A 27005-nucleotide genomic window follows, 5' to 3' on the forward strand; every position below is an offset into this window, starting at 1 on the left:
CCATGCCTCGGAAAATGAAGGCAGTGACGACATTTCGGTCCATCCTGGACCATTATCGACCTTTTTAATGGTCGAAGATGGACCGAAACGTTGACATCTCTTATTTTCATATGTGTGGCTCCAGTATATTGTAAGCATGTTTCAGACCATGTTGGCATTCCTGAATCATGCCATCATTTGCTACCACCAAGATATCCGCTGGAGATAACATTGTAGAGTATAAGATTTTAACTCTGATATCCGATCTTTTGTTTATCAAGTTGGGGCACCGGACGCCCACACGGCTGGCGGCCATGAACAAGAGGAAAATTACGAGGGAAAACAACCCATGACAAAAAATGTGTAATGTAAACCGTGGAAAAGTTACAACTATTGACCGAGGGAACACAAGCCTCCCTACATTGGAGACAATAGGAAACATGATGATAAACGACAAAATATAACATAGAAAGGAAGGGAAATATCAGGTGTGGGGGGAAAGCGCTAAGCCATTACGACTATGTAGCACTTGGAAGGGGTCAGGGTAAGGATTTCGAAATTGGATGTGTGGACAAAATAAAGTTATGCTCGAAGTCGACCTACTAAACCAGAGTGAGCCTATATCGACCTATAGGCTCAGATGAGCCGAGAATACGTAAACACAAACTTAGTCCATACGATTGGTTCACCAGTCTTACGGTTGAAGATTAGTTGAAGACACGAATCGTATATTAAAAGCTTAACATCCAAACAAATTTTCGGCAAAGGACAAATGGGGAATCATCACATTAAATGCTCAATAATCGGAAAGCCTGGACTTCTGAGCTAAAGCTCGACCCTGCACACCAACCTAGGTGAGCGCATGCGCGCGTACACACGTACACCCCACCCCCCCCACATACACACACACACACACACACACACACACGTACGTACTAAAAACTAACTTCATTCATAATTCCCCAAATTATATAGAAATAGGGCAGGACTCTTTGCAGAAAGCAACCGACGAATTGGAGATGCAGGAGCCCGGAACCTGAAGCTCAACCCTGCAGACACACATAGGTGAACATAAATAGGTCAGTAAACACAGGAATTACGTAGAGTCGATGGTTCGTGACTCAGCAGAGGTGAGAATAGTCTCTTTAACTCAATACTAGTGAATTATAGCTCGTCTGTCTGTCTCTCACACCTTCCTGAAAATGGTGTGATCCATCAGGTGGGAATGTCGAGGCTTGAAGGGCAGCATCGGCAGAATATGCAGTGCTAGTAGCATAAACTGGAGCAGCATGTTCAATAGCAGCATCAGCAGTGAGCAGCGTAATATACTTGCCTGTAGTCACTGACTAGATAGGCAAGGGAGGTCTAGCTCTGCAAGCCCCGCCTGTTAGCCTTGTTGTACCTGTGGTGTTAATTGCTAGAATAGTGAAGCTTTGGCACTTTGTCGATCCAGTTCTTAAAGTTGTGAATGGAGGTGGCTTATACAACTTCTTTCCCTTTAGTGTATTCCACTTGTTGACCACTAGTACTGGGTACGAGTATTTCCTTGTATTTCTTACTCATTTGCGCTGCCAGCTTCCACTTGTGTCCTCTTGTCCCACTGCCTCTCAACTTAAAGGCTGTCCTTGTCCATCTACCATCTTGTCTATTCCCCTCAGTGTCTTGTACGTTATTATCATATCTCCTCTATTTCGTCTGTCCTTCAAGGTTGTGAGATCCCAGTTTCTTCCGCCTCTCCTCATAACTTAGAGGTTTAAGCTCTGGCACTAATCTAGTAACAAACCTCTGCACTTTTTCGAGTTTAGTTTCAGGTTTCACAAGGTATCGAATCAAAGCAGGTGCTGCATACTCCAGTACTGGTCTAATAAAAACTGTGTAGATTGCTTTGAAAGCGTCCTGATTTAGGTTTCTAAACGACAGTGTAATGTTTGCCAGCCTCCCATATGCTACTGATGTCACCTTGTCTATGTGTTAAGCATGGAATTATATCCACTCCTAAATCTCTCTTTGATAAAAGGCAATTGCAGGAATCAATGGTATAGACACCTTCTGGTCTGTCTCCTTTCCCCATCTTCATTACCTTACACTTGTTAGGATTGAACTCCAGCAACCATTTGTTTGTTAACTCGTGGAGTTTGTAAAAACAAAAAGACTGCAAAATATTGGAGAATGAACTTAACATTCCTCGTTATTTTGGCATCATCAAACATTGACATGTAGGAGCTCACTCCCATTGGAGTTAATCATCATCTTGAAGTTATCTTGAGATGATTTCGGGGCTTAGCGTCCCCGCGGCCCGGTCCTCGACCAGGCCTCCTTTTTGTTACACACCTCTAGGAAGCAGCCCGTAGCAGCTGTCTAACTCCCAAGTACCTATTTACTGCTAGGTGAACAGGCGCATAAGGGTGAAAGAAACATTTTGTCCATTTGTCTCCGCCTCCACCGGGGATCGAACCCGCAACCTCAGGACTACGAATCGGAAGCGTTGTACATTCAGCTGTCAGGCGCTCTCATTAACATCAATTAGGAACAGAAGTGGTCCTAGGAGCGATCCTTAGGGGACTCCTCTTGTTACATTCCTCCAGTACTGAAGCATCATGTGCAGTAGCAGCATAAGGCAAGCAACAACGGCAGTAACAGTAGTAACAATCCCCACTGAAGACACAGTAACAATGAAGTCACAGAAGCAATTGTTCCGTCATCGAAGTCACCGTCACGGCATAATAGTACTATATAGGACTTAATTGTCACCATCTTTGTCACATTAGCTGAGGACAAATCCTACACACCTTCATCCACTCAGTCCTGCCCTGTGTGGCTCAGAAACATCGATCTCTCCTTTGGGTAAAGTTCCACATTTTCCTTTGGGTAAAGTTCCACATTTTCCTTTGGGTAAAGTTTCACATTTTCCTTTGGGTAAAGTTTCACATTTTCCTTTGGGTAAAGTTCCACATTTTCCTTTGGGTAAAGTTCCACATTTTCCTTTGGGTAAAGTTCCACATTTTCCTTTGGGTAAAGTTCCACATTTTCCTTTGGGTAAAGTTCCACATTTTCCTTTGGGTAAAGTTCCACATTTTCCTTTGGGTAAAGTTTCTCATTTTTTTCATATGCTGGCTTTAACCAGCGGCCATTGACTGGGGTCAACACGCCTCTCGTGCTGGCAGTTGACAATAGCCGCACGCAATTATCCTGCTGTCAACTGACCGTGTTAAAGCAACGTCACTATTGCTGGTAATACCATTCTTTTGGTCATTAGAAAATACCTGCCACGAATGAGTACAAAATTAACAACAAATTATAATATACTAATTACAATTTTTTGAATTAATTTATACGTAATTTAGTTTTACCGTAAAGGCGATGATTTTGTCCTTATAAAAGGGGAGGGGGGGTGGGGTAGAAAATGTAGAGACAAGTCTTCTCTCATCTCTCAGGAGGATGCCTTTAGGTAGGAGTCTCCTGTTTTGCTGATGGTTTCAGGGAGACTGGCCTCATAAACAATGTCCAAAGAGTGGTTAATTCCGTCATTAAACCTCATGTGTATGAGTGAAACGCACTTTTCACACACGCTCTCGCGCGTGTGTGTAAAGTGTGTGTGTGCGTGTGTGTGTGTGTGTGTGTGTGCGTGTGCGTGTGTGTGTGTGTGTGTGTGTGTGTTGGTCGGCGGGTGCATTAGCTGTATTGTGGGTGTCCTTGGCGATGTAGGGGCGTGTATGGTGTAACCTCCTGTGAATAAGCGCGCACACATGCACTATGAATGTGGTGAGTGTGTTATACAAATTACAATCTTACGAGCAGTCAAGCTTTGACAGCCTCGTTAGTGTGTCAACGAGCTCAACTGCCATCTCTGTAACTCAGCGTTAGGATAATAAGGTAGACAGTTTCTCATGGCAGATCAAATTATCCTCAAAGTAGTTACTCTGTAACCAGTGGATATAACTTTATAATGGATAAGGTAGATCTTGTAATGGATAGATCTTAACTATCGTCATAGTTTTCAATTGTATAGTTTTTTGCGTTAATCTGACTCGGAAATATTACCTGGGTATATGGCAGTCTTCCTGCTTCCTTTTATCTTAATTATCTTGGTAATATGTGTGTGTCGTTTTAGTTACCTGTAGTTACCTGGCGTCGGCTGCCAGGTGGTGGAATTTTTAGTTAGTACTGGCAATTACATATTAATACCTGTATTTAACCTGGACAGTTCGTGGAAGTCCTGTCAATACCTGGCTCGACCTGCCGCTCTTCGGAGACGCTAAAGCAAGCGTTCTCTTCACCCTCGGCTCGAGAATAATAATTTTTTAGGGCGTTTTTCCAAAAGTTTTTTTCTCGAGTTTGAATTACTTTTTCTTTAGTCGAACTTTTATTTGCAAGATACATCAAGTTCCTGTTTTATCTCCGACCTTCATTAAAGTTCAGTTATTTACGCTTTCCAGGGGAAAAAATACTGACATGAAAAGTTTCCTTCGCTAAGTTTGGGCCAAAGGGACTTAGGAAGAACTTAGTTTACCTCTCACACACTTAACATGATTCATTAAATACAATTTCGGTCATGGAATTAAGTACGATTTTAGAATGTCCACATTCCTAAAATGATAGTACTTATAGCAAGTAATTGGTCATTCGTACAAAAGTGAGCTGTTGGACCCAAAACTATCCGCGTTTTGTATTGCTAAGTTTGTCTAAATGTTGTTCAGAAAAAAACGAAAAAGTTAAAGAACCCAACTTGTCCAAGCAACCCTAGGCTTAATCTATGCTATTCCAAGCCCAAAATAGTACATATATGGCTTAAGTATATGTGTAGGAATATTTAAGCTTCGTATTTGACCTCTTTAGTGTCCTCTATAACATTAATAGTAGCAAATGTGAACATTTCTATCTGCAACAGTCCATATTTGTACTGTTTGACCAAAGGTAATTGCTGCGAGTACTGTTATTAATACAGGATGTGTTGGATTTAACCGGATGTAGTAATCGGAACTGATTCTGGTAACTTGTCGTTACAAAGACATTATCCGGATTTAAAATGCCAAAAGAGGACTCGTGTTTATTTAACGATGCGTCTGTGCAATATTGCAAGTGCTCGGCAATATATAATTTTCGCATGCATTTTCATCCATGCCGTAAATCATGCTTCGAAAACTAGTCCGTTTCCAGGCTCGACTAATCCCATTGATAGGCAGTAATTAAAAACAATATGATGAATTACTTCATTGTATTTTGTCATAATGATGATCTACATCTGAACTACAGCCCTGGAGGGCCAATCAGGTTTGGGTAACGTGTCACTGTAGATGATTGACGGTACGTAGCTCACTATGGTGGTAGATTAGCCAGTCACAGAGGTAGACTCGTCACTGTGGTTGGCTAGGAAGTTGTACCCTACAGACAGAAGACACACACACACACACACACACACACACACACACACACACACACACACACACACACACACACACACACACACACACCCCTACCTACCTACCTACCTACCTACCTAGAGCTGCTGTGAAGACCTTCAAACTTGTTACCAGGCAGTTAAGGTCTGGAACAAGCTATTCAAGGTCATTACTACTCAAGGGTCAAGCCTTATTATTACCTCCTCTGCCTCGCTGTCTCTTGTCTCCTTACCTCCTCCGCTTAGTCTTTCTCCCTGTCTACCCTATCCACTTGTTATCATCATTGCCATTAAAATGGAAATGATATGTTTGATTGTTATACACGTGGTAATAAAGCCAGCATTGAAAAGTACAGTACAGTACAACCTGAACTAATAATTTGTGTTAATTTCCCCAACTATAGATGTATTATTATTTATGAATACAGTTTTCGATACATTCCGCTAGACAAATATATCGGGAAATGTTTAGAAGAAGCGTTATCGTAGAGTTAAAAGGGATATAAACAAACTGAAGATATATGTTAACATTTTTGCTTCCAGTGATAAGGTACGAAAGGCACTTTTGGTCCATACGAGGCAGCTCCAGTTTATATCCACCTAAATTCATTCATGTCTATTCTTCGCTCGAAACAATCCAGTTATTCCGTATATTGTTATCCGTTAAATTCTTCACTGAAGACCTGGGTAAATGCTGGTATAGAAATAGTTATGGATAACCTGAATCAACCATCCCATATATTTTCAAACCAGTATTTACCCAGGTCTTAACCAGAATCAAAAGGTTTCCCAATTTATATAATTTAAAGTTCTTATGCTGAGTGTATATAAACACGGCTGTTGCAGGGAATTTATTCAGCAAACATGTCACACATAACTAAAGTGAACTATTAAAATGGCATTTTCTATTTCCGTGTCGAGTGTAATTTTTCGTCATTTCATGATTCTGAAAATATTATTTTGCAACACTTCGGAAAATTAGAATCTTGTCTGTTTCAAAATAGACAAAACAGGACGTAAACTCTCCATAGCTCAGTAAATGTCTCTAAACACACACACACGTGTGTGTATAATACATATAATAATATATATAACATATATTTATGTATATAATATAATTTCCCCTATCCACAATTGCAAAATTCTGTAACACACTATAATAGAATGTGATTAAGGCTTTCATATACAACATGGATGAGTTAATGAACAAGCTTCTAATGCATAGGACATACATAATTAATTGAGAAATAAAGAGCCAATTGAAACTGTCACTACCAGACTACGTGCAGAACGCGTTGTGTGTTCTAAATCTGACAGTCTAGTGCAGTCCATCCCCCTTGGACTAGTTGGTAAACCGACGGCTTCGCTGCTTGCAGGTCGGAGTTCGATTCCCAATAGTCCCAAGTTGTTAGACAGGGTTACTTCACCTCTGTCCTTCCATCCCAGCTCTTATCCTATACTCGTAGCCCTGCCAAATGGCTTGGCGCTGTCTGATAATTACATAGTATCACACAACCAGCTGTTGACACACACTAAATATTCCTTATCTCTCGGCAAGGATCAGTAGCCTACACTGAGAGAGACTGAATGTGTTATAAGGATATTCTCAAGAATATGGGAGAATTATAAAAAATTACCCCATCTTGGAAGACAAAGGAGTTGATAAAGTAATTGCTTAATGCTAAGCCTGAAAGCAGTAGTATACAATTTAATCGTTACTTAGATCTTGATACCTAAACATGCGGAAGACTACAGAATACTTACGCTGTGGATCAGTGAAAGTCTTGGGGATTTCCCCCCGCGTTTCATTTATTCATTTGGAGACCTCAACATCTTTATTCCATTATGTCATGGGAAAAGTAGAGTGTCGAAAGTTGATATAAATCATGCAAAAGAAACAAATCGTCATGAATGATGTTTATAAAAGGTAGATAAAACATTTTCAAGGCGTTCTAGTTTTTTTTTGCACTTGACAATGATGTTATTTGCAAAAGAAATAGTTGGCTTGGTTATACATTTCTGTTCTGGAAGATGGGAGCTTGTTCGTATGCTCCTAAACCGGAATCGGGATCTAATAATGTACCATATATTAGAAGCTGCCTGAGAGGCGTGTCCGTGTACTGGAAGCTGCCTGAGAGGCGTGTCCGTGTACTGGAAGCTGCCTGAGAGGCGTGTCCGTGTACTGGAAGCTGCCGGAGAGGCGTGTCCGTGTACTGGAAGGTGCCGGAGAGGCGTGTCTGTGTACTGGAAGGTGCCGGAGAGGCGTGTCTGTGTACTGGAAGGTGCCGGAGAGGCGTGTCCGTGTACTGGAAGCTGCCGGAGAGGCGTGTCCGTGTACTGGAAGCTGCCGGAGAGGCGTGTCTGTGTACTGGAAGCTGCCGGAGAGGCGTGTCTATGTACTGGAAGCTGCCGGAGAGGCGTGTCCATGTACTGGAAGCTGCCGGAGAGGCGTGTCCATGTACTGGAAGCTGCCGGAGAGGCGTGTCCGTGTACTGGAAGCTGCCGGAGAGGCGCGTCCGTGTACTGGAAGCTAGAAACCTGGACTTGAGCTCTTAACACACGGTGAACTACACGCCTGCCTGTGTCCTACTACACTGGCATCGGGTGCAAAAGTTGTACCGACTAGATAGTACCCATTAAGTTAAAGAGGAAACAAGTAGACGGACCTAGAGCTATGCAAACTTAACACATCAGAACGAGACGACCTCAGGTGATTAGACTTAATTCCAACACATTCGGGCACCCCCCCACTTTTCCTCCTTTTCCCCCCTCTTCACGAGGGGAAATGGGGTATACCAGGAAGAAGGGAGAGCTGACGAGGCCTGGAGGACTAACACAAGCACTGGGGACATTGACGAAGTATCTTTCGTTTCACTCTGGAAATGTTTCACAGGGAAATCGTGCATTTGTGTTTGACGTTCTATATTTTTATCTCATCCACTGAGACAGAAAAGAGTGGAATTTGCAGCGATTTGGTATTGTATACATGGATAAGTGGGATTATTTCTGTATGTGTTAGTCTCTGTCTCTCTTGTCATTTGATATTCGTTTTTCCGTTTTATATTTTATTTTTTGGGTTCGTGTGAAAATCTAGTCTGTGTGAATATCTTCGTGTACATCTAGACGTAATTGTATGACTGTCTATTTCTTTGGTGTGTATATGTCTGTGTTTTGTTTTCCTGTCTGATGCTTAGCACACGCAATTTGGCTGTCTGACTTTCTCTGTATGTTTGTATTTAATCTCTCGGCTGCTTTGTGGGGAAGGGGAGATTATTTGATTTCCATTACTGCAAATTGAATCATTCAAGAAATATTTGAGTAAAGCATTAATCTCTTGGGGCGTCGGCTTCCATCTCTACTTGTATATCTGGGTTTATTTAGACGTCTTTAACGGATTCTCTGACGCCGCCGTCTGCATTGTGATGTCTACGACGTCGTCTTCATTGGCGAAAATATAAGCTTTGGCATTTACGTCTGACGTGTCTGAATCAATACTTGTTTCAACGTCAAACTCAGCGTCGTATGATGATGATGCATTGAAGGGATGAGAGCTTATACACCGAGTTCAATATCAGTTCTATCTGCCATTTAAAATATGAATCGGTATGAACCTATCATTGGCAGTATGGATTGGTTGGGTGTATGTTAAAAAGTCATGAGCACATCTCGGACATTAGCAAACGTAAATGCATGAGTATCGCCCCAGCGTATTGTATGAAAATACAATCGTGCATTACAAGCAGAGTATGCAACAGGGAAACCCAGCCAGCAATAGCAATCCATGCAACATAGGGATCCAGCCTGAAGGAGCTAGTCACGTATCCTCGCGACTCGGGTCAGCTCAACTAGCGCTGAAAGAGACAATGTAGAACAAAACAAAACCACGTAGTTGGTACAGGCTACTGAACTATGAACAGCGGAGCCGGATGCCCCCTCTCAAAAAAATATGTGAACAATACACCACACAAAGACCGGCTGGTGTAGTGCTGTATGCCGAGAGAGTCTACATTGTTCCCCTGTGCAGTAGTTCCCATTTAGTTGTCGTCCTCGATCATCATTTTGCGTAGGATTTCCGCCCGGCCTTCAATGCCAAAATTGTGCTCTCGAAAAGGAAATTGAACGAAATGATCAGCTATAATCTAGACTTGTCTATTAACCCCTAAATTGCGCAGCTATTTACAAATACTATATGGAGCTGCGTCTGGCTAAAAATAAACAAATCATATAGGGATGAAAAGAAGATGACAATACGACGATTGAATCAGTGTGAAGATTTGGAATATATTTATGACCTCATCTCCTGACTGTCGGAAGCTGTGGGCGATAGCGAAGCAGCAACACAACGCAATGCGATAACATTATTTAAGAGGGATGGTTGTGCTTGCTTGGGGTAACACACAGTGGGCGTTAACTGGGTCGGCGGACAAACAAATGCATTCCATGTTTTCCAACTGGCACATGGAATGCATCTGTGTTCCAGCTAGACAAAGAATGACTAATGGAAGCATCATTTCAGGGCATTTAGCAAAAACATAAACAATCGCAAAGAACAAATCCACACGAGCCTTGATGTGAGGGTTCGAGCCTATAGTGTTCCCAGACGCGCCCTAGTCGACTGCACCACGACATGGTAAAGTAATTGCAACCTGGAATGTATTTTAAGTGAAATGCAATAAGAAAACCGAATAATAGCAAAGTGAACGGCAATAAGAAACTGAGAACCTACAATGTCAAGTCAACGACGATGACAATATCAAGTAGAAAAAATCAGAAAAATGAGTTGAATAAAAAAAAATGGCAAAATGAGTTAAGAATGATTAAAATCAGTGACGAGCAGAGGGATAAGAAAGACGTGTAATAATGAGAATTTGAACGAGGAAGACGACTCAGAAGGGGAATAAGATAACAGAAAGAGGAGATAAGATGCACTTGAACATAAGAGTCAGAAAGGTGTGTGTGTGTCTCGTCCTCTCATTCTTTAACCTGTAATCAAATCACTTCGGCCTTCTGGATCATTTCCGTTTTTTTTCCATCGGCTAATTGTCCAACTGGCTGATACACCTCGGGGGTCTGTAGACCTTCCTAGAGTAACAGCCCAGCTGGTGGCGGGGCACCTTACCCAAGATATGGCCTCAATAAACACTGTGTTTTTATTCAGCGTAATATATGCAGGCAATGTGTGTTTGTGTGCCGGTAAATTAGGACTCTGGGCTTCACCAGAAGGCCAGAGGCTCCCTTGGCCGCCGCTGGAGGGCTCCCTTGGCCGCCGCTGGCGAGGCTCCCTTGGCCGCCGCTGGAGGGGCTCCCTTGGCCGCCGCTGGAGGGGCTCCCTTGGCCGCCGCTGGAGGGGCTCCCTTGGCCGCCGCTGGAGGGGCTCCCTTGGCCGCCGCTGGAGGGGCTCCCTTGGCCGCCGCTGGCGAGGCTCCCTTGGCCGCCGCTGGCGAGGCTCCCTTGGCCGCCGCTGGCGAGGCTCCCTTGGCCGCCGCTGGCGAGGCTCCCTTGGCCGCCGCTGGAGGGGCTCCCTTGGCCGCCGTCAGCATCAACCAGACCCTCCAAGAGTGTATGATTTTCCGCGTTTTAAACATGGTTTGTTCATCACGAACGATCAATGTGTGTGTTCGTGTGGGGGAACGGGCTTGATTTTTTGTTTGCAATTCAAAAAGTACAGCAACATTATTTGTATTTAGTTCACATGTGTTTTTATTTGTTTAAGGTAATTAGTGGTAGTTTAAATTATTAAAGTAGATAATGTTTTTAAGCAACGGAAATTTGGCGAAACATTTCTTTCTTGAACGTTACAAATATTTGCACTTTATTTTGTATTTTTTTTTGTCGTGCTCATTCAAATTTTAAAAGCATATGGGAGTATAGTCTGTGTATGAGTGTTGCCTCTACTATTGTGTTGCCTCTTGTGTTGTGAATATACTAGAGACTATACTGAATATACTAGACAATAACAACAGGTTGATATGTATTCTAGAGAATGACGACACAGGAGCGTGCCCTGTGTCCGGTTAACGACTCTGTAGCCGGTTAACGACGCTGTATCCGGCATCTGATGGCGATGACTTAGAGAGGACTCTGCTCTTCACTCCCGGAATCGTTGTTTCCATTCCCTTATAGTTTCCTTATGGTCGACAGAGGTGGCTGGAATATTTACATTTGTGTGTCATTTTGTATTCAATATCTGTCGTGTAGCAGAGAATACAGCAGCAATAGGATGGCTGAAATTTCGCTTTTCCTATTGGCTTGGGATTTCTGAGGGTAAGTATGACCATCTGTATGATTGTGCAGTGTTTAAAAGAGGTGTGTATACTTTAAAAACCTAGGAATGGAAATACACTTCTCGGTGTATCTTATCTGTTGAAATACTATACGTAATTTTCGAGGAAAGTAACATTTTCAAGAAAAGGAAAAAAAAACTGTTGGGCGTTTTGCCCCTTTTTTATACAGCAATATGTAATTTTTTCAGCACCTATTGCTCTAGAGCTAAATGAAAATGGAATTTATTTAGTTTTCATTCAATTGTATTTATTTTAAGATATTTATAATCGTCTATTTTAATTTTTTGAGTGTCAGTTATTTTGATGTTAGGTCAACTTTACTGACGGGGCTTAATTGAACAAAAGTAAAATCCAAAGAACAAACTAAATGAAAACGTTATAGATTTATTTTCTTGCGAATTGATCAGTTATGATGCTTCAAACCATTGTTGCCAATTTGAATGTGTTACATCTAGTTCTAGATGATTTTATCCACATCTGGATATCAGAAAATGCTGATCTGATGTTAGGTGTAAATTTAGATGGTTTGATTAGAATCTTGGATATTTTCAGACGAATTGTTTTTTTTTTTTTTTTTAATTTTTGTACCAGAACCGATTTTTAAGTCCCTGAGCGTGCTATATACTTTATTTTATATGCTATTATTACTTTATACTTTATACAGGAAAAATAAATCGATAAAAAAATAAAGTGGCAGCACTGCACACAGAGTACACACAATTAGTACAGTCAATTGTATCGATGACCTTGTGGCGTCTGTGAAAGATAGTTCTCGAGTAATGGCTTAACAGTAAGAGCATTTTTACATAAACTGATAATAGTGCTTTGATGTCAGTTTATTCCACTGGATATTATTGACATTTAAGCAGCACTATAAAAAGAATCAGGAATTGTTGCAAGACCAACTTGTCAAGGAATTTGGATAATGGGTGTTGCAAGCGACGATACAAGAGTACACTGCACGTACTGCAAAACGGAGTTAAAATGAAACGTATAAAGACGTTTCTTACACTGAGCGTGACTCTCTTTTTTCTTCAATGCAAGTCCGATAGTCCACAATGCAATAATGTAGTTAAGAGTCTAATGGTCCTTTAAAGATCTATACACACCTTCCTTCAATATCTACACTTGCTTAACATTAATCATCTAAGCGCGAAGGAGCAATTTGCCATGCACCCGTCACTACTCTAAGGGACTTGTTGATCTGTGTAAGAACAATATTAATAACACTAATAAGTGAAGGTAATTTCTTCTCACAAACATAATAATATAAAAACCCACACTTATGCATTGGTGTAATTTCTTTACATAAATTTCACAATCTTTCGCACTCTACTGAGTGATTGGTAGAGGTCAGAGTGTGTGGTTAGGACGAGACTTAATTCGTCGAGACGGAAGTCTTTGAGATTCAAGTCCTAACTACCCTCTCAGACCTTAACAAAGCACTCGGGAGAGTGTGAGAGACTTGGTGTAATTTCTTTACTTCAATTTCACAAATACACAAATGAGGGATTTTATCCAAATAATCGTAATATTATCAGATTTGAAAATGCATTGCACAAAACGCATTAGTAACAAAGTATGTTTTAAGTAGCCATTTTGAGCATGAGTTGATTAATGATATACGTAATAATGTAGTTAAATGAGTCTAATGGCATTTCAGTTCGTAAGTTAATAGGAGTGTCCATTAGCAAATGGTAAAACTCGTTATAAAATTGTGCCAACCTATTATGGCCTGGTTCTTCTTAATTTGATGCCGAGAGCATTATAGAGGGTATAAAACTATTATCGATTATAAAGTTGGACTTGAAGAACCTTGTTGGAATAGGAATGGATAATGCGAGTATTATGATATTAGCACTATGCAAAACTCAAATATTATTGACCTTGTTATTTCTACATTATTGTTTCATTGAAATTTCAAAGACTGATAGTGTTATTCTTTATATTTTCATAAATTGAGCTAGAGGATCAGTAATACGTAAGATATTTGTAAGATTATTCTTAAAAAGCGTGTCTAGTAAATCTAGATATTTTGAGATTTTCATGACACTTTCGAAAATAAAACTGAGCATAGCTGGCAGCACCGGTTCAGACATGCTAAATCTTTATTATTTAAAAAAGTCACACATTTTAAGGTAACTGCACAATTTCATCCCCAGATGAAACCTATTACATATAACTGAAAGTGAAAAACAAAACATTACTGAAAATTTTCTTCAAATAAAAAATAGTTTACTTTACATCTTTGTTTAAAGAGTAATTTTTATGCTAGGGATCACATTTCCACTTGGAATCTATTCTCAAACCAAGTACCCTTCAAATAACAAATCTTAATTAACCACAATTAATCAACGCGGCCAAAAATGGCCCTGTATTGGCCATGCTCGTAATATCATGCACATCTGTCAAACGAGTTGATGTGGAGAACACTGGTGGTCCTTTTGCTTGATCTAATTATATATTCAGTATTTCACTTGCTGACTCGGGGCTTCTGACGCTTTAAATAGCACCATCAACATTGACTTGATCAAATATGCAGTATGACCATTTGGGGCCAGAGACAAAATTAAGTCTCTTTTTGCTGTGGCTCCTTTATATAACTAAGTAATATAGATGTGAGAGACCGAGAATAGTAGATATGCTTTTTAGCGCGCCAACACTAGGTATACTCTGTATGTTGAGCATTGTAAATGTGCTCTATAATGTGTAAGTGAGCATAGCAATGTTCTCTGTTGACACGGTGTGAATATAGTGGACATATTAGTGAGGAGAGCGACTCATATCTGAATATTCAGGAAATATTTATTTAGTAGCGTCTATTGTTGTACAAAATAGTTCAAACGATTCGCGAAGATTTTCCGACGTTCTTGTATTATCTATTTACGAATTATTGGACGACGATGATTGGCAGTGTCGGGCTGTTAAATCATTTATGTAAGTCATTGCTCGTTTTCTGCTAAGCCGTGTGCTTTTCGTGAGTTTTCAAGGAAAAACTTTTCACAATTATTTCACTTAAATTTGTACTTTTTTCACAATTCTTGTGGCGAGTTTTTGTGTGTTCATAGTAAGATAGGTTTTATTGGTTAGTCTAGAGAATGATGATTAATTTAAAATGGGATATATATATATATATATATATATATATATATATATATATATATATATATATATATATATATATATATATATATATAAATAGAAAATTAATCTGCCTCTCGGAACTAGAGTCGTGAAAGGAATGGCAATAAGTGAACTGGAGAATTTTCCCCTGCTAGCTCTTGTAGATTAGTACACACACAATGTAATAATAATTTATTTAATATCCAGTAGACCTTAAAGTTGGGAGCGGGAGGTAAACCTTAGGATTACAGTCTCGCCGTCTGATAATCGCCCGTATTCTGGGGGCTCAATTAGAGCCAATTATTTGTATCTTCTGAATACGTTTATTCACGGCACTGAATACAGTGGGGGGCCAATTTTAGCTGTACCACTATTGCTCGTTTGTTGACTTGTTGATACATTAAATAGTAAATATATTTATGCAAATTGTTAACGCGTGGTAACTAACGTAAAGGAACTTTTTAAGAGGATTTCTTCTTGCATCACGTCACTTTGCGGCAGTTGTCTAACTTTCCTTCCATATTCTTAACTTTTCTTCATTTTTCTTCCTTCCAAAGACCATATTCCTTCGCAGCTCGTCCACGATAAGCTTCAATCACATTCAATACTGTTAAAGATTTCCCAACTCCCTCTAAGCATTAGGAGCATGACTACGTGACCTCTCACGGTGGTTGAGAGAGAACTTGATAAACAACTCCAAAAGGAGACTTGATCAAATGCCATATGACCTGAGAGTCCTATGCCATCTGCGAGCATCAGCGTCTTAACAGTCTGGTTTGACAACCAGGAAATCTGGTCAGAGACTGGGCCGTGGGGAATATTGATCCCCGGAATCAGTACTAGGTATAAGTGGCCAGGGAGATGGTCCTTGTCTTTCCCTCTGGGGTTAAGCCGGGTCCGGTATTGGAGGGGGTGAGTGACCCCTGGAGAGCGCTCAGTAAGGTGAGGGATATGAGGACTAGGAGCTGGGATATGAGGAAGGAAGGAACAGTGCCCAACCACTTGGACCATCGGGGATCGAACGCCGACTCTGCAAGAATCTAGTCTATCGCTTTATTACCGACTAAGCCAAGTTAATTGTCAGTGAAGCATCGTATAATGCCCATCAGGGTCCCAAAATATAAACATAAAATATTGATATCATGCGATGGGATCGAACCTGCGTCTCTCGACTCCCCAGGCACATGCACAGCCGACTGAACCATGATGAGAGATAAAAGTTTAACTATATATTACTTGACTTCAATATTTAATTATATCATGGTCCTGTGAATTATCATCAATTAGTTTAAACATGTCAATGTGTTGGCCATGATTTTTTTACTATAATATTTAGATGAGACATGAATGTCTCAATAAAGTACAATAACACAAGTGATGTCTTTGGTCAACACTAGTAAAGCTCCACAAGATAATCCTTAGTGTAGAATAGATTTATTGTTAAACGTCACATGATTCATGAAACTGTTGTGTTGGGATTTCCACCTGCGATCAAGTATTGGAACAGGTTAGGTTATTTACCACGGTGTGTAGTGTGCGTATGCGTGCGTGCGTGTGTGTGTGTGTGTGTGTGTGTGTGTGTGTGTGTGTGTGTGTGTGTGTGTGTGTGTGTGTGTGTGTGTGTGTGTGTAGCATGTATGTGTGTCGCATGTATGTGTGTCCTCTGACACCCGGCTTGACAACGTTTCGGTCCTTCTTGGACCACTATCGTTACTCCATCTGATGTGGTTTGGCCATGTGTTGGCTAGTATTTGAAGACTACAGGATAACCCAACTCTGGGGGTACCAACCACTGAACACCGCGAACACACAAGGCCTGGGGAGGATAGCTACGTCCCGGTTCATTACACCACACGTTTAGTAATAGACTTTGAGACAATTGTGTCGTGTATGCGGAATTGGTGTCCAAGTACCCTGATTTGGAATACCAGAAGCCCATGTAATTATTGCAGTGGTAGCGAGCCGTATAGGGCAACGAGTTGCCAAAAAAGTGTCATTAAATCTAGAGAACCCAAGCATCGTTCAGTAGAGTTACGGTCTTCATAATAACTTGGTTATATTCGTCCTCGAGTATAAGAGAGGAGATATATTTTTGTCGTAAATGAACATGGGAGTATCTGTGAACCTTTATTCTTTAAAATCCAATTGTCATATCTTTATGGAAAGCTAAAATATGGTGGTTTTCACTCTGGAATGTGATGCGAACCGACGCTGTTGAGGTGGAGAGAGAGAGAGTGGGGGGGGGGGTCACTGCCGTCCTCTGGCACAGCTCAGTGGATGTTGAGTTGCAGGTGATTCACTCCGGTCAGAACACACTTCAGCGTCGTAAGTGTTGCACTTGGGCAGTGGAGTTGCTCAGTCTAAACGCCTTAACTCATTCAATAACCTTTGTGGTTTGCGTGTCATTTAGCGAAATTTTGATATAAAACATTTAGCAACATTGTTTTTTATATTGAAAACAGTCGGATAAATGGTTGTTGCTAAATTATTTATTTCATTAATTTGATTCAGCTTTATGCTCTCAAGAAAAGTCATTCAATAGTATATATAATTTCAGATAAATATAGCTAATACTGCTGAAGATTTATTTCGTGTCATTTTTGGAGCGAATTTTTTTTCAAAACTCCATTTTTAGCACATTTTACCTCCAGTAGACTTTGTCAGTTTAGTTACATTTTCACAATACCCAACAAAAAAAAGTTTTACAGATGCATCTAAAAATAAACAAAACTTTTTTTTAATTTTAGTGAAACATCAATATGTTGAAGTGCAAATGCAAAGCTTTTATCTATTGCAATAATATTTGTCTCATTGAAAAGTAATTTTGTTTTAAGTTGCCAGCAAAATAAATAAAAAAAAACAGGATTTTAGCACTCTCGCTTTTTTTTTACATAGAAATATATAGATTTAGATGAGATTAGATTTATTTATAATTTGACATACATTAGAAGTTCAAAAGCAAAAATAGGGTGAGGCCCCATATTTGGTTGACGAGGTCTACCACCAAGGTCATAGGCCATCAGGCTTATAGGCCTATCAAAGTTATGACATGTACTTAAAGGAGATTTAAGCAGGCGTGGTACAGACCTTTGCTCTAAAATAATTAAACTTTCTCCTTTCCCAATTTACTTTGAACGAGAGAGAGAGAGAGGAGATTAATTAATTCTTCCTCCTCCTTGTAGATACGTGAGCTTCCCTCTCTTTCACAATTATCACAGGTTAGCAAAGCAATAAACTGCTTGGTAAAGTTAAACTAGTTAGCTTTAAAGAACTTAATATAAAAGAGAAAGAGAAAACGAGAAAGTAGTTTTTTTTTTACTTTCTCGTTCTCTCTCCTCGTACATACAGGAGCATAACGATTACACTCAATGATAAAGAATCTGTTATTCAGTAACGATGAAAAGGCAAAGCAATCATATGTTGTACAAAGCCACTAACATCCCTGACATTCACCACTGTAAATCATCCCATTCTGTTCGAGCTTTTGCTTCGGCACCACTGAACTGTTCGTCAATGTAGCGAGACTAGTATATATATATATATTTTCTTTTTTTTTTTTTTTTTTAGGGGGGGGGGCGAGTTTTGTGATAGGGGAGTAAAAGGCTGTAATATAGCAGAGGGCACTGGAGGTATTGCAAGGGGGTAATATGTACGTAAGATCTGTGGAAGGCTTCAGGTGTGGGGATTAAAAGTGTATTTAACCTAGTTGCGCTTGCGGGGGTTGAGCTCTAGCTCTTTGTATACCAGTTGATTGATAGTTGAGAGGCGGGACCAGATTCCTGAGCCTACTGGACTCTGTCATATCTATATTTGAAGCTGTGTATGGAGTCAGCCTCCACCACATCACTGCCTAGTGCATTCCATCTGTTAACTACTCAGACATTGAAAAAGTTCTTTATAACGTCCCTGTGGCTCATTTGGGTACTAGGTTTCTACCTGTGTCCTCCTGTTTCATGTACCACCTGTGTTAAATAATCCATCCTTGTTTACCCTGTCAATTCCCCTGAGAATTTTGTATGTGGTGGTCATGTTTCCCCGGGCTCTTCTATCTTACCATCGACATGAGGTATAGTTCCCTTAGTCTTTCCTCGTAACTCATGTCTCTTAGTTCTGGGACTAGCCTAGTCGCATACCTCTGAACCTTTTTCCAGCTTCGTCTTGTGTTTGATATGGTACGGGCTCCATGCTGGGGCCGCATACTCCCAGACTGGCCTTACATACGTAGGTGTACAAGGTTCTGAAAGATTCCTTACACAGGTTTCTGAAGGCAGTTCTGATGTTAGCCAGCCTCGCATACGCCGCCGCTGTTATTATTTTGATGTGGGCTTCAGAAGAGAGGTTTGGCGTGATATCAACTCCTAGATCTTTCTCTGTCAGTTTCGTGAAGGACTTAATCCCCCATTCGGTATCCAGTGTCTGGCCTCCTATTTCCTCCCCCTAGTTTCATTACCTTAAACTTACTTGGGTTGAACTTTAATAGCCATTTGTTTGACCATTCCATCAGTTTGTATGAGGCTACAAGATGACCAAAACAATCTTCCTGTCTTGTTCCTCTCAATGTTTGCTGATGATGCAAAAATTACGAGGAGGATTGAGTCTATTCCCTCTGGGAGATCATTTGCATATATCGGAAACATATAGGTTCAAGAACTGTGTGTGTGTGTGTGTGTGTGTGTGTGTGTGTGTGTGTGTGTGTGTGTGTGTGTGTACGGGAAACTTGGAGTACAAAGGTCAAGATTCATCAAGCATATACGTTTCCACTAACGAAACCTGTATATCTTTCCTCAATCATGACGGTTTGGCTCATGAACTTTAGTAAATCCAATTAAGAAGCACTACGAGGGTCCCTTAATAAGCTTTGTTTGCCAAGTTTCAACGATTGATTGACAAAGATTAAGGCACCCAAGAGGTGGCACGGGCATGAATAACCCCGTAAGAAGTTTCAACGTTCGTAAGCTGTTTTATTGATTATGGTGGCTTAGTTTGTAATTATTAAAGATAAACATATTTGGTTAGTTGGCACATAAGAACTTGATGAATCATATCCCAAGACATCTTAGACTATCCCTATATGTTCAGCCTGCAATCAAGTCTAAGCCTCCACTGTCTTAACTATTTCTCAGTCTTCCTCTAAGCTTAGAGTGACGTTCATTAGTGTCTGATTCGGGGGATAAAGATTGTGTAGTGTAGCATCATCCCTTCTACATCTTACTTTCAAAACAAAATTTTGAAAACTTTATTTAAATTTACTCAATTTACTTTCGAAACTTTAATTGTCCCTGCCAGCTGCAACACAAACAAGTACATAGGGATGAGGAAGAATGCATGGCAGTGGTGACGATTTCCAGTTGCTAGATGCAACAACAAAAAAAACTTTGAGTATTGATAGAATTTAATTTCCTACAGCACATGTTGCTAATTTTCATAATTTTAGAACATAAGAACAAAGGTAACTGCAGAAGGCCTATTGACCCATACGAGGCAGCTCCTATCTATAACGTATAGAGATGAGAAGAACTCTACAATTACTGTAGTTTGTGTAACGTCGAGACTGTAAAGTGACGTTTATTCAGAATTACGGAGAATTACATTTGTCAGTGATGAAATATTCTGTAATGTTAGTAATACAGGCATGAAGGGGTGACACAAAAGGTACAAGTTACAGTGTCATGTAAAAATATGAACTTTAGTGTGCAGCGATAAATGACTCGAAGCCTTAAGGTCAAAGGTGAACTGTTCCACGATGCAGCTTTATTAAACTTGTAAAATATGTCATTATAATGAGGCTTCAGCGGAAAGTCTGCATATTGCAGACTTTCATTGCAACATTCACAACACTGGAATATTGCAACATTCTGACCAGAAGACAGTGATGGCGGGTAACCCGTCGTCTGAATAGAACGTCGTAATTTGACGTATGTTTCACCTAAGGCCGAAAATTGTCGTACTAGAAAAATGCAGCAACTCGCGACATTGACATACTGTCCCGTTTTCTGTTTGAGTCCTCTGGTAGGTTGGGATAAGTAAGCACTTTAGCACAACAGTTTCTTGACGTTGGGGAAACCTTAGGAGGACGGGCTGGAAGAAGAGTGTGGGGGGAGGGTCTGTGTGTTACTATTCTGTTGTCATTGCTGACTGATCTTTGAATGTAAAACGTATTTTATAGTTTTTATGTGTTCTATATTTTTTTAATTCTGGTAATATGCATTTTCTGTGCATTCCATTTACCCCAGAATAGGTAAAGATAATTATTTTTTAGCCACTCAAAACAAATATCAAAGGCTTCATAAATTCAAGCAAGTTTTAACAATGGTGTTTTCTCTCGACACTAAAAACGAAATTGGCAATTCAACGTGTCAAGTATTAAAGGAAATGAAAACAACGCGGTTATTATTATAAACATTTTAATGTCAAACAATATAGTACACACCCTGTACACTAGCAATAATAGGCGACGCGGTGAAAATGAGAGAGAGAGCGAAGCTTTCCCCTCCCCCTCTCTACCCCAGGTCAACCTCTGCATTAATATTCATCTAGGCTGGGAAATACTCGCTAGTTCTGAGAGCAGTGGCGGCCTGGGGGAGGAAGAGGAAGACAGCTTCGCTCTCTAACTCTTCACTCAAGAGTACTGACTCGATGACTAGCACATGTTAACATGTCTGATGGAATAAAACATTAGGAGTGAGGTTTTCATCAATATAAAATTGTGATACACAAAAAGGGGTATATCTGAGAAAATCTCTGGAGCAGGGCTGTGGGATCGAATCGACGTCTTGGGTCTCCTCAGACACAAACACACGCTGTAAATCCCTAATGGAGAACGATGTGCTAAAAGTTAGACAACGTGGACTCCACCTGACTGGTACCGAATTCAGTTTATACAATTTTTTAGCATAATGTGGTCCGTGGGTTATGACATGAGTCTGAGGTGACAAAGTACGCTGGTTCGATCCCGCAGTCCTGCTCCAATTAATTTTTCGTAAATTTTTCGTATATAATGTGAAGGGGGAAAAAATTAAATTACCATAGTGATTTTTGAACAGATGTCAGAATTGATGGATCTTGAACATAAGTTTTTATTTATTCTTCACAATATTATTTAAGATAATTATAAATAATAAAAGTAATAATGATGTAATGATGATGAGGAACAAGGCCTATCACTTCTAGTGGCGCAATAAGGCTGTAGGCCTAGAAATATCTCAATACACATACATCTATTATAACTTTTTTTTTAAGTATTTACAATTTACGTACAAAACTTTACACACACATCATCAGTATTATGTACATATTTTTTTTGTTTGAGGGAGGGGGAAGGAGGTAGGGAAGGAAGTTTACGTTAAATATCATACTTCATATGATGAGATTAGTGAAGTTCGCTAAGCGTGAGAAACGCCTAGTTCATATAACGAATGAGAGATGCCAGTTGACTCGTTATCAATAGACGAGTGTTTTTGTTTTTTTTGTTTTAAGTCAAATGGACAATTACATGATGCTGGTGACACCTATCGGACATTTTTGTTATCAGAGACTTTATGGTTATCAAAGTTCTAGTTTAAGCAGTGTTTAACCTCGTGTATGGGAAACACACACACACACACACACACACACACACACACACACACACACACACACACACACACACACACACACACAGCCAGTTTAAGAATTGTACCCCAAGACGCCTGTAGCTATCCAAAATAATACAAAATATTAGAATCAAAGTTCCTTACATGAATCTAAATGCGGAAATCAGGATTCCTAGCTAACAAAAATAAAAAAAAGGCACAAAACAAGGAGCGCAAAGCTGACCTCATTCTAGAGAGTTGTTGTTGTTGTTGTTAAAGATTTAGTTACTCAGGACGAAGTGTCCATGTAGCACGGGCTATGGTGAGCCCGTAATTGAGTTTGGTTATACATGATAACCTTTTTTCCTGTGATTCTAGAGCGCCTAACTGTGGGTTAACTAGGCCTCTAATTGACGTGCGCCTGAGGAGTTAGTTCATGGTTAAGGGGGGAAAAGGGGGAGATGGGTCATGTCGAGGTAAGGGGGAAGGGGGGTGGGAATGCGACGGTAGTGAGGGGAAGGGGTTGTAATGGTGGGGAGTAAGGGGGGGGGGGAGGGGGAGAATGGTGTAGTGCTGTATTATCTTGCAATTCGTATACTTGCATTCGGGTAAAAATCATCAAACGATGCAAGAAATGTTACCAGAGCAAAGAAAACGGGAGCTAAAATTAATAGCACCATTAGAGTATTATAAATTCTTAAATTAAGGGGAACATGGTAATACATAATGTTGTTCAACCTTCAAATTACTGCCTGAATGGAAAGGTACTTTTTAATTCTTCGGGAGAATCATATACTTCGAACAATTTCGAACACTCATCTATTAAAAAAAAAATACTATTGGCATATTGAATAGAACTTCAGACAGTAAATTCAGTAAATCTTAATGATTAAGACCAAAATGTTACAAAAGCTGGCGACGTATGCTAGGAAAACTCTGATGATTGTCTTTTCATGCGAACAAACCACAAGTGAGAGCTCTAATAAAGGACTAGAAATACACAAGATTAGACAAAACAAACAGAAGCTCAGAGGAAACACTCAAGGTAGGGAGGACAAGCAAAACTAAAAAGAAATACAACATTTAACACTGGGAAGACGCACATTGTTGTCGCGGAAACTGGTTTGGCAGATCAGGTTCGGGGTCAGAGATTGGTAGATTAGAGTTGAGGAATCTTTGAGATGACACCAAGGAGTAGGAAACAGACTGGTGGGGAGACACCATACTTAACAAACCCTTACAGTGGACACTGTTGACTTAAACCATCTTGTTCTGTTTACTTTTTCTCATCACTTTAATTTAATTTGAATCATAGGTCTAAGTGACCTTGACTTATGTGACCATTCGGAGGCCTAGTGGAGGACCGGGCCGCGGGGTCGCTAAGCCCCGAAATGATCGCAAGGTAACGTAACCCCTATCCCAAAGTGTAGCTTAAACGCCTTCATTTCTGAAACATGGTATACGGCTGCTAATAGTCGTTTTGCGCACTAGAATAATCAATTGTCAATCATGCCACGCATCGGGGAACGCCTAAACTAAAACAGTTTACTGGTTTTGATGACATAGGATGTTAAAGCAAATCTGTCCAAAAATAAGTGGATTCATCTTGCACTTTAAGATCATTCCTTTCTATCAAAAATGACGGGAGCATTGCTCAGGACTCGCGTTCCTAAGGTGATTGCGCCTGGTGATTGATCGCTCCGTAAATGAGCCCCGATTGCCATGAAAAATTTCAGTCAATGTTCAATCACATTGATATCGACTACCAGTAACGTGGTAAGGCTCGTAAGGCGGGGTTTAGTGGAAGAGGAGAATGGGAAGGGGGAAGAAAATGGAACGGGGGAGGGAGGGAAGCAGATAGAGGATGCTAACTTTCATTTCATTACAACATCTGCCATACTATGAGTATCAGTCAGCAGATACATACGATATATATATATTTTCCAGTTATATATTTGCATGGAGGGGGGGGGGAAATATATTTGCTTTCTCTTATACTTATTATATCAGAAAAGCTTCAAGAAATGACGTAAAGCGCTTAACATATGGCTTTCCCTGTAAATGTACCTAGGAGTATTCAGCAACAAGAAGTCAGAAAAATCTTCTTTTAAACTTTGCATTTACGAAGATTTTCATTTTTGTTCTACACAAATTCCATACGTAGCATGGTCGATGGGTTGCAAAAAAAAGAGTATACATATATGTATAAAGTACTTACAAAAAAAATATGCATGTAAATTCTAAAAAGGAATCATAGCAGTGTCTCAGAAAACTGTTCCAAACTAGGAATAAAAACTGATACTGTAAAATTTCATCACAAAGTCTCTTTCTAAGCGGTGAACTTTACGACTAAACAACAACTGGAGGCTGACAGGGAGCGTCTTGTAGTGGAAGTCTACTCGTCTTGTAGGTCACACTTGAATAGAATCATCTTGGGAGGAGGTGAGGGGGGGGGGGAGGAAGGCAGGGACATAGGACGCACATATCGGATATATCACGTGAGAGATGAAGATGAACAGGGACGATAGCGGGATTATGGGCGCCTGGCGACAGAAAAGTCGTCATGACAAAGTCAAATTGTTGGTTCCATTGAAAACAAAGAGATGAAATATTTCCTTGGGTCATTCCAACAGCAGGCAAAAGGCAGAGATCCTTCCCTCCTTATGCAAAACTACCAAGACAAAAAGTCTGTCTTAAAACGTTTTAACAAAACAAGTCTTCATTTCGACACGTCTCACAAGACAGTCTGCACGCATCGGTGTGTCTATCCGAATATTTTTAAGTTTTTTCAATGATCTCGCAGAATCCGGATGAGAGAGAGGCGGGTGTAGATCAATTGGACGCGCCATGGCCACACTGGGGAGCAACAAGGAGAGTGGGTGTGTGTGGAGGGGCGAGGCTGGCCACAGGAAACATACATCACGCCTGCAAAAGAAAATGAACAACCTGAGTTTGTATTCACATAGTACTTCTCTATAGTATCTTAAGATACTATGAGCACTCAGAAAAGACCTTGTAGATCCTCATTGAACATGTTAATATTTTCTTCTCCTACCACCCCTATTCTTTTAGTGTGTGTGTATATATTATATAATGCATTATATAAATATACATGTAATTTTAGGCCTGCTGTAGTATCTGATCCAGGATTGCTTTAGGCCTAGGAGATTATGCCCTTTTGAGTAGCCATGAACTTTGAATTTGTTTTAAGTTAAAAGGCGGTGTGTTAAAATAGCATTTATTTTGTTAATAAAATAGTTCATTCGGAAACGTTTTGCTTATGTTTTCCTTTCTCAATTATACCAATAATCTTTAACAAATGTCTGGAAAATCACACATGTAACACTGAGATGCTTATAAGTAATAATGTAGTACTACTTATTAGTAGTACAATACTGTTGCTAGAACGACAGATATACAGATACAATATGTAACGTTCAGTAATAACGGCAAATACACCTTTTGTATATTGTATTGTTTAATAAATCCACTAGAACGCATAGCATTTTGGGCTATAACTTAAACTCGGTATAAAATAGTTTAACCCCATTAAACAAACACCTTACCTCTGGTTTGTTGGTGTTAACATGTTTAAATAATTAAGCAAATGATAAAATTTTAATACTTGCATGACAAAAGACAAAGGACTTCACCTTTAGTATGTAAACTTTAGGGAATTCAAAACACTTGTGTTTTGATGTTATTGTAATAAAAAAAATAGCTATTGGGTCTACCTGTGACTGTCTTTTTTTTCAATGGAGGGGGGGAGGGATATAAGTTCCTTTCAACTTACCTCCTTCAGTGTTGCCAGAAGTAATACTGGAGTGAGAGCAGTAGTGAGAAGAGCGTTAGGCTTGATATGGCAACAATGTCTCCTCCAGATACTGAGGGACAAAGAAAACGGGAGTCTGGGTTAGAGCGGATATACACGTATTACACATTTTGGAGTGCACACACGTTGAACAGTGGACGTGCACTCCAGTGACATGGTGCACATGTAGGAATGTGTAAATATATTTATTATGAAAACTTCTAGTTTTGACAGTTATCGCAATACACTTTGACTCTCTTGAACAAAAACATTAGTCACTAAGACTAAGATTACTCTTACTTATCATGCATCATTATAAATTAAATGTTTTCTATAAAATCATATGTCACAATCATCCTTTACCAGTGAGCTAGTGTGGATCAAAAAATTGTCTACAATACATTAAACTTGTCACAAATGTAGATGAGAAAAATAAAAAAAGAAATACAGAAAATCGGGACCTATGTCCTTGAGATAAACTACATAACAAAATACAATAATCTGGAACACAAATGCAATACAACAAGAGAAAAACAAAAGTGAAACCATAAGAAGCAGATTTGTTTTCTCCAAGATAAATGCTTCTTGACAAACTACCTTCAAGGAGGAGTCCCATTACTTACTATCCAGAAACAACAATTGGTATATTGTGGACGTGTTTGGTTATGCCTCGAACATATAGACAACTAATCTGAAAGTGTCGTTATTCCCTCTTAAACTTTGCTCTGAACTTTGCCCAAGACAGCTTCGGGAAGACATCTTGAAAGGTGCCTGGAGGCCGCCTTATCTAGAACTGAGACGCAATGTTTCATAAATCGATACCCATCCAATACCTTGAA

General features: G+C 39.9%; 1 protein-coding gene across 3 annotated transcripts in view; it reads right to left on the bottom strand.

Moving 5' to 3' along the window:
• Window positions 1-21171: 21171 nt before the first annotated feature.
• The window catches only part of LOC123755507 (uncharacterized), a 470690-nt gene continuing 464856 nt past the window's right edge, over window positions 21172-27005 (bottom strand). For all 3 annotated transcript variants that reach the window (XM_069327892.1, XM_069327891.1, XM_069327890.1), the window contains 2 exons: window positions 26149-26239; window positions 21172-25280 (listed from right to left, as the gene is read on the bottom strand). In XM_069327892.1, coding sequence (XP_069183993.1) covers window positions 26154-26239 — 86 coding nt within the window. In that variant the 3' untranslated portion in view covers window positions 21172-25280; window positions 26149-26153. The remainder of the gene's footprint in view (window positions 25281-26148; window positions 26240-27005) is intronic.

Source organism: Procambarus clarkii, chromosome 20, assembly GCF_040958095.1.
Source record: "Procambarus clarkii isolate CNS0578487 chromosome 20, FALCON_Pclarkii_2.0, whole genome shotgun sequence".
NCBI lineage: Eukaryota > Metazoa > Arthropoda > Malacostraca > Decapoda > Cambaridae > Procambarus > Procambarus clarkii.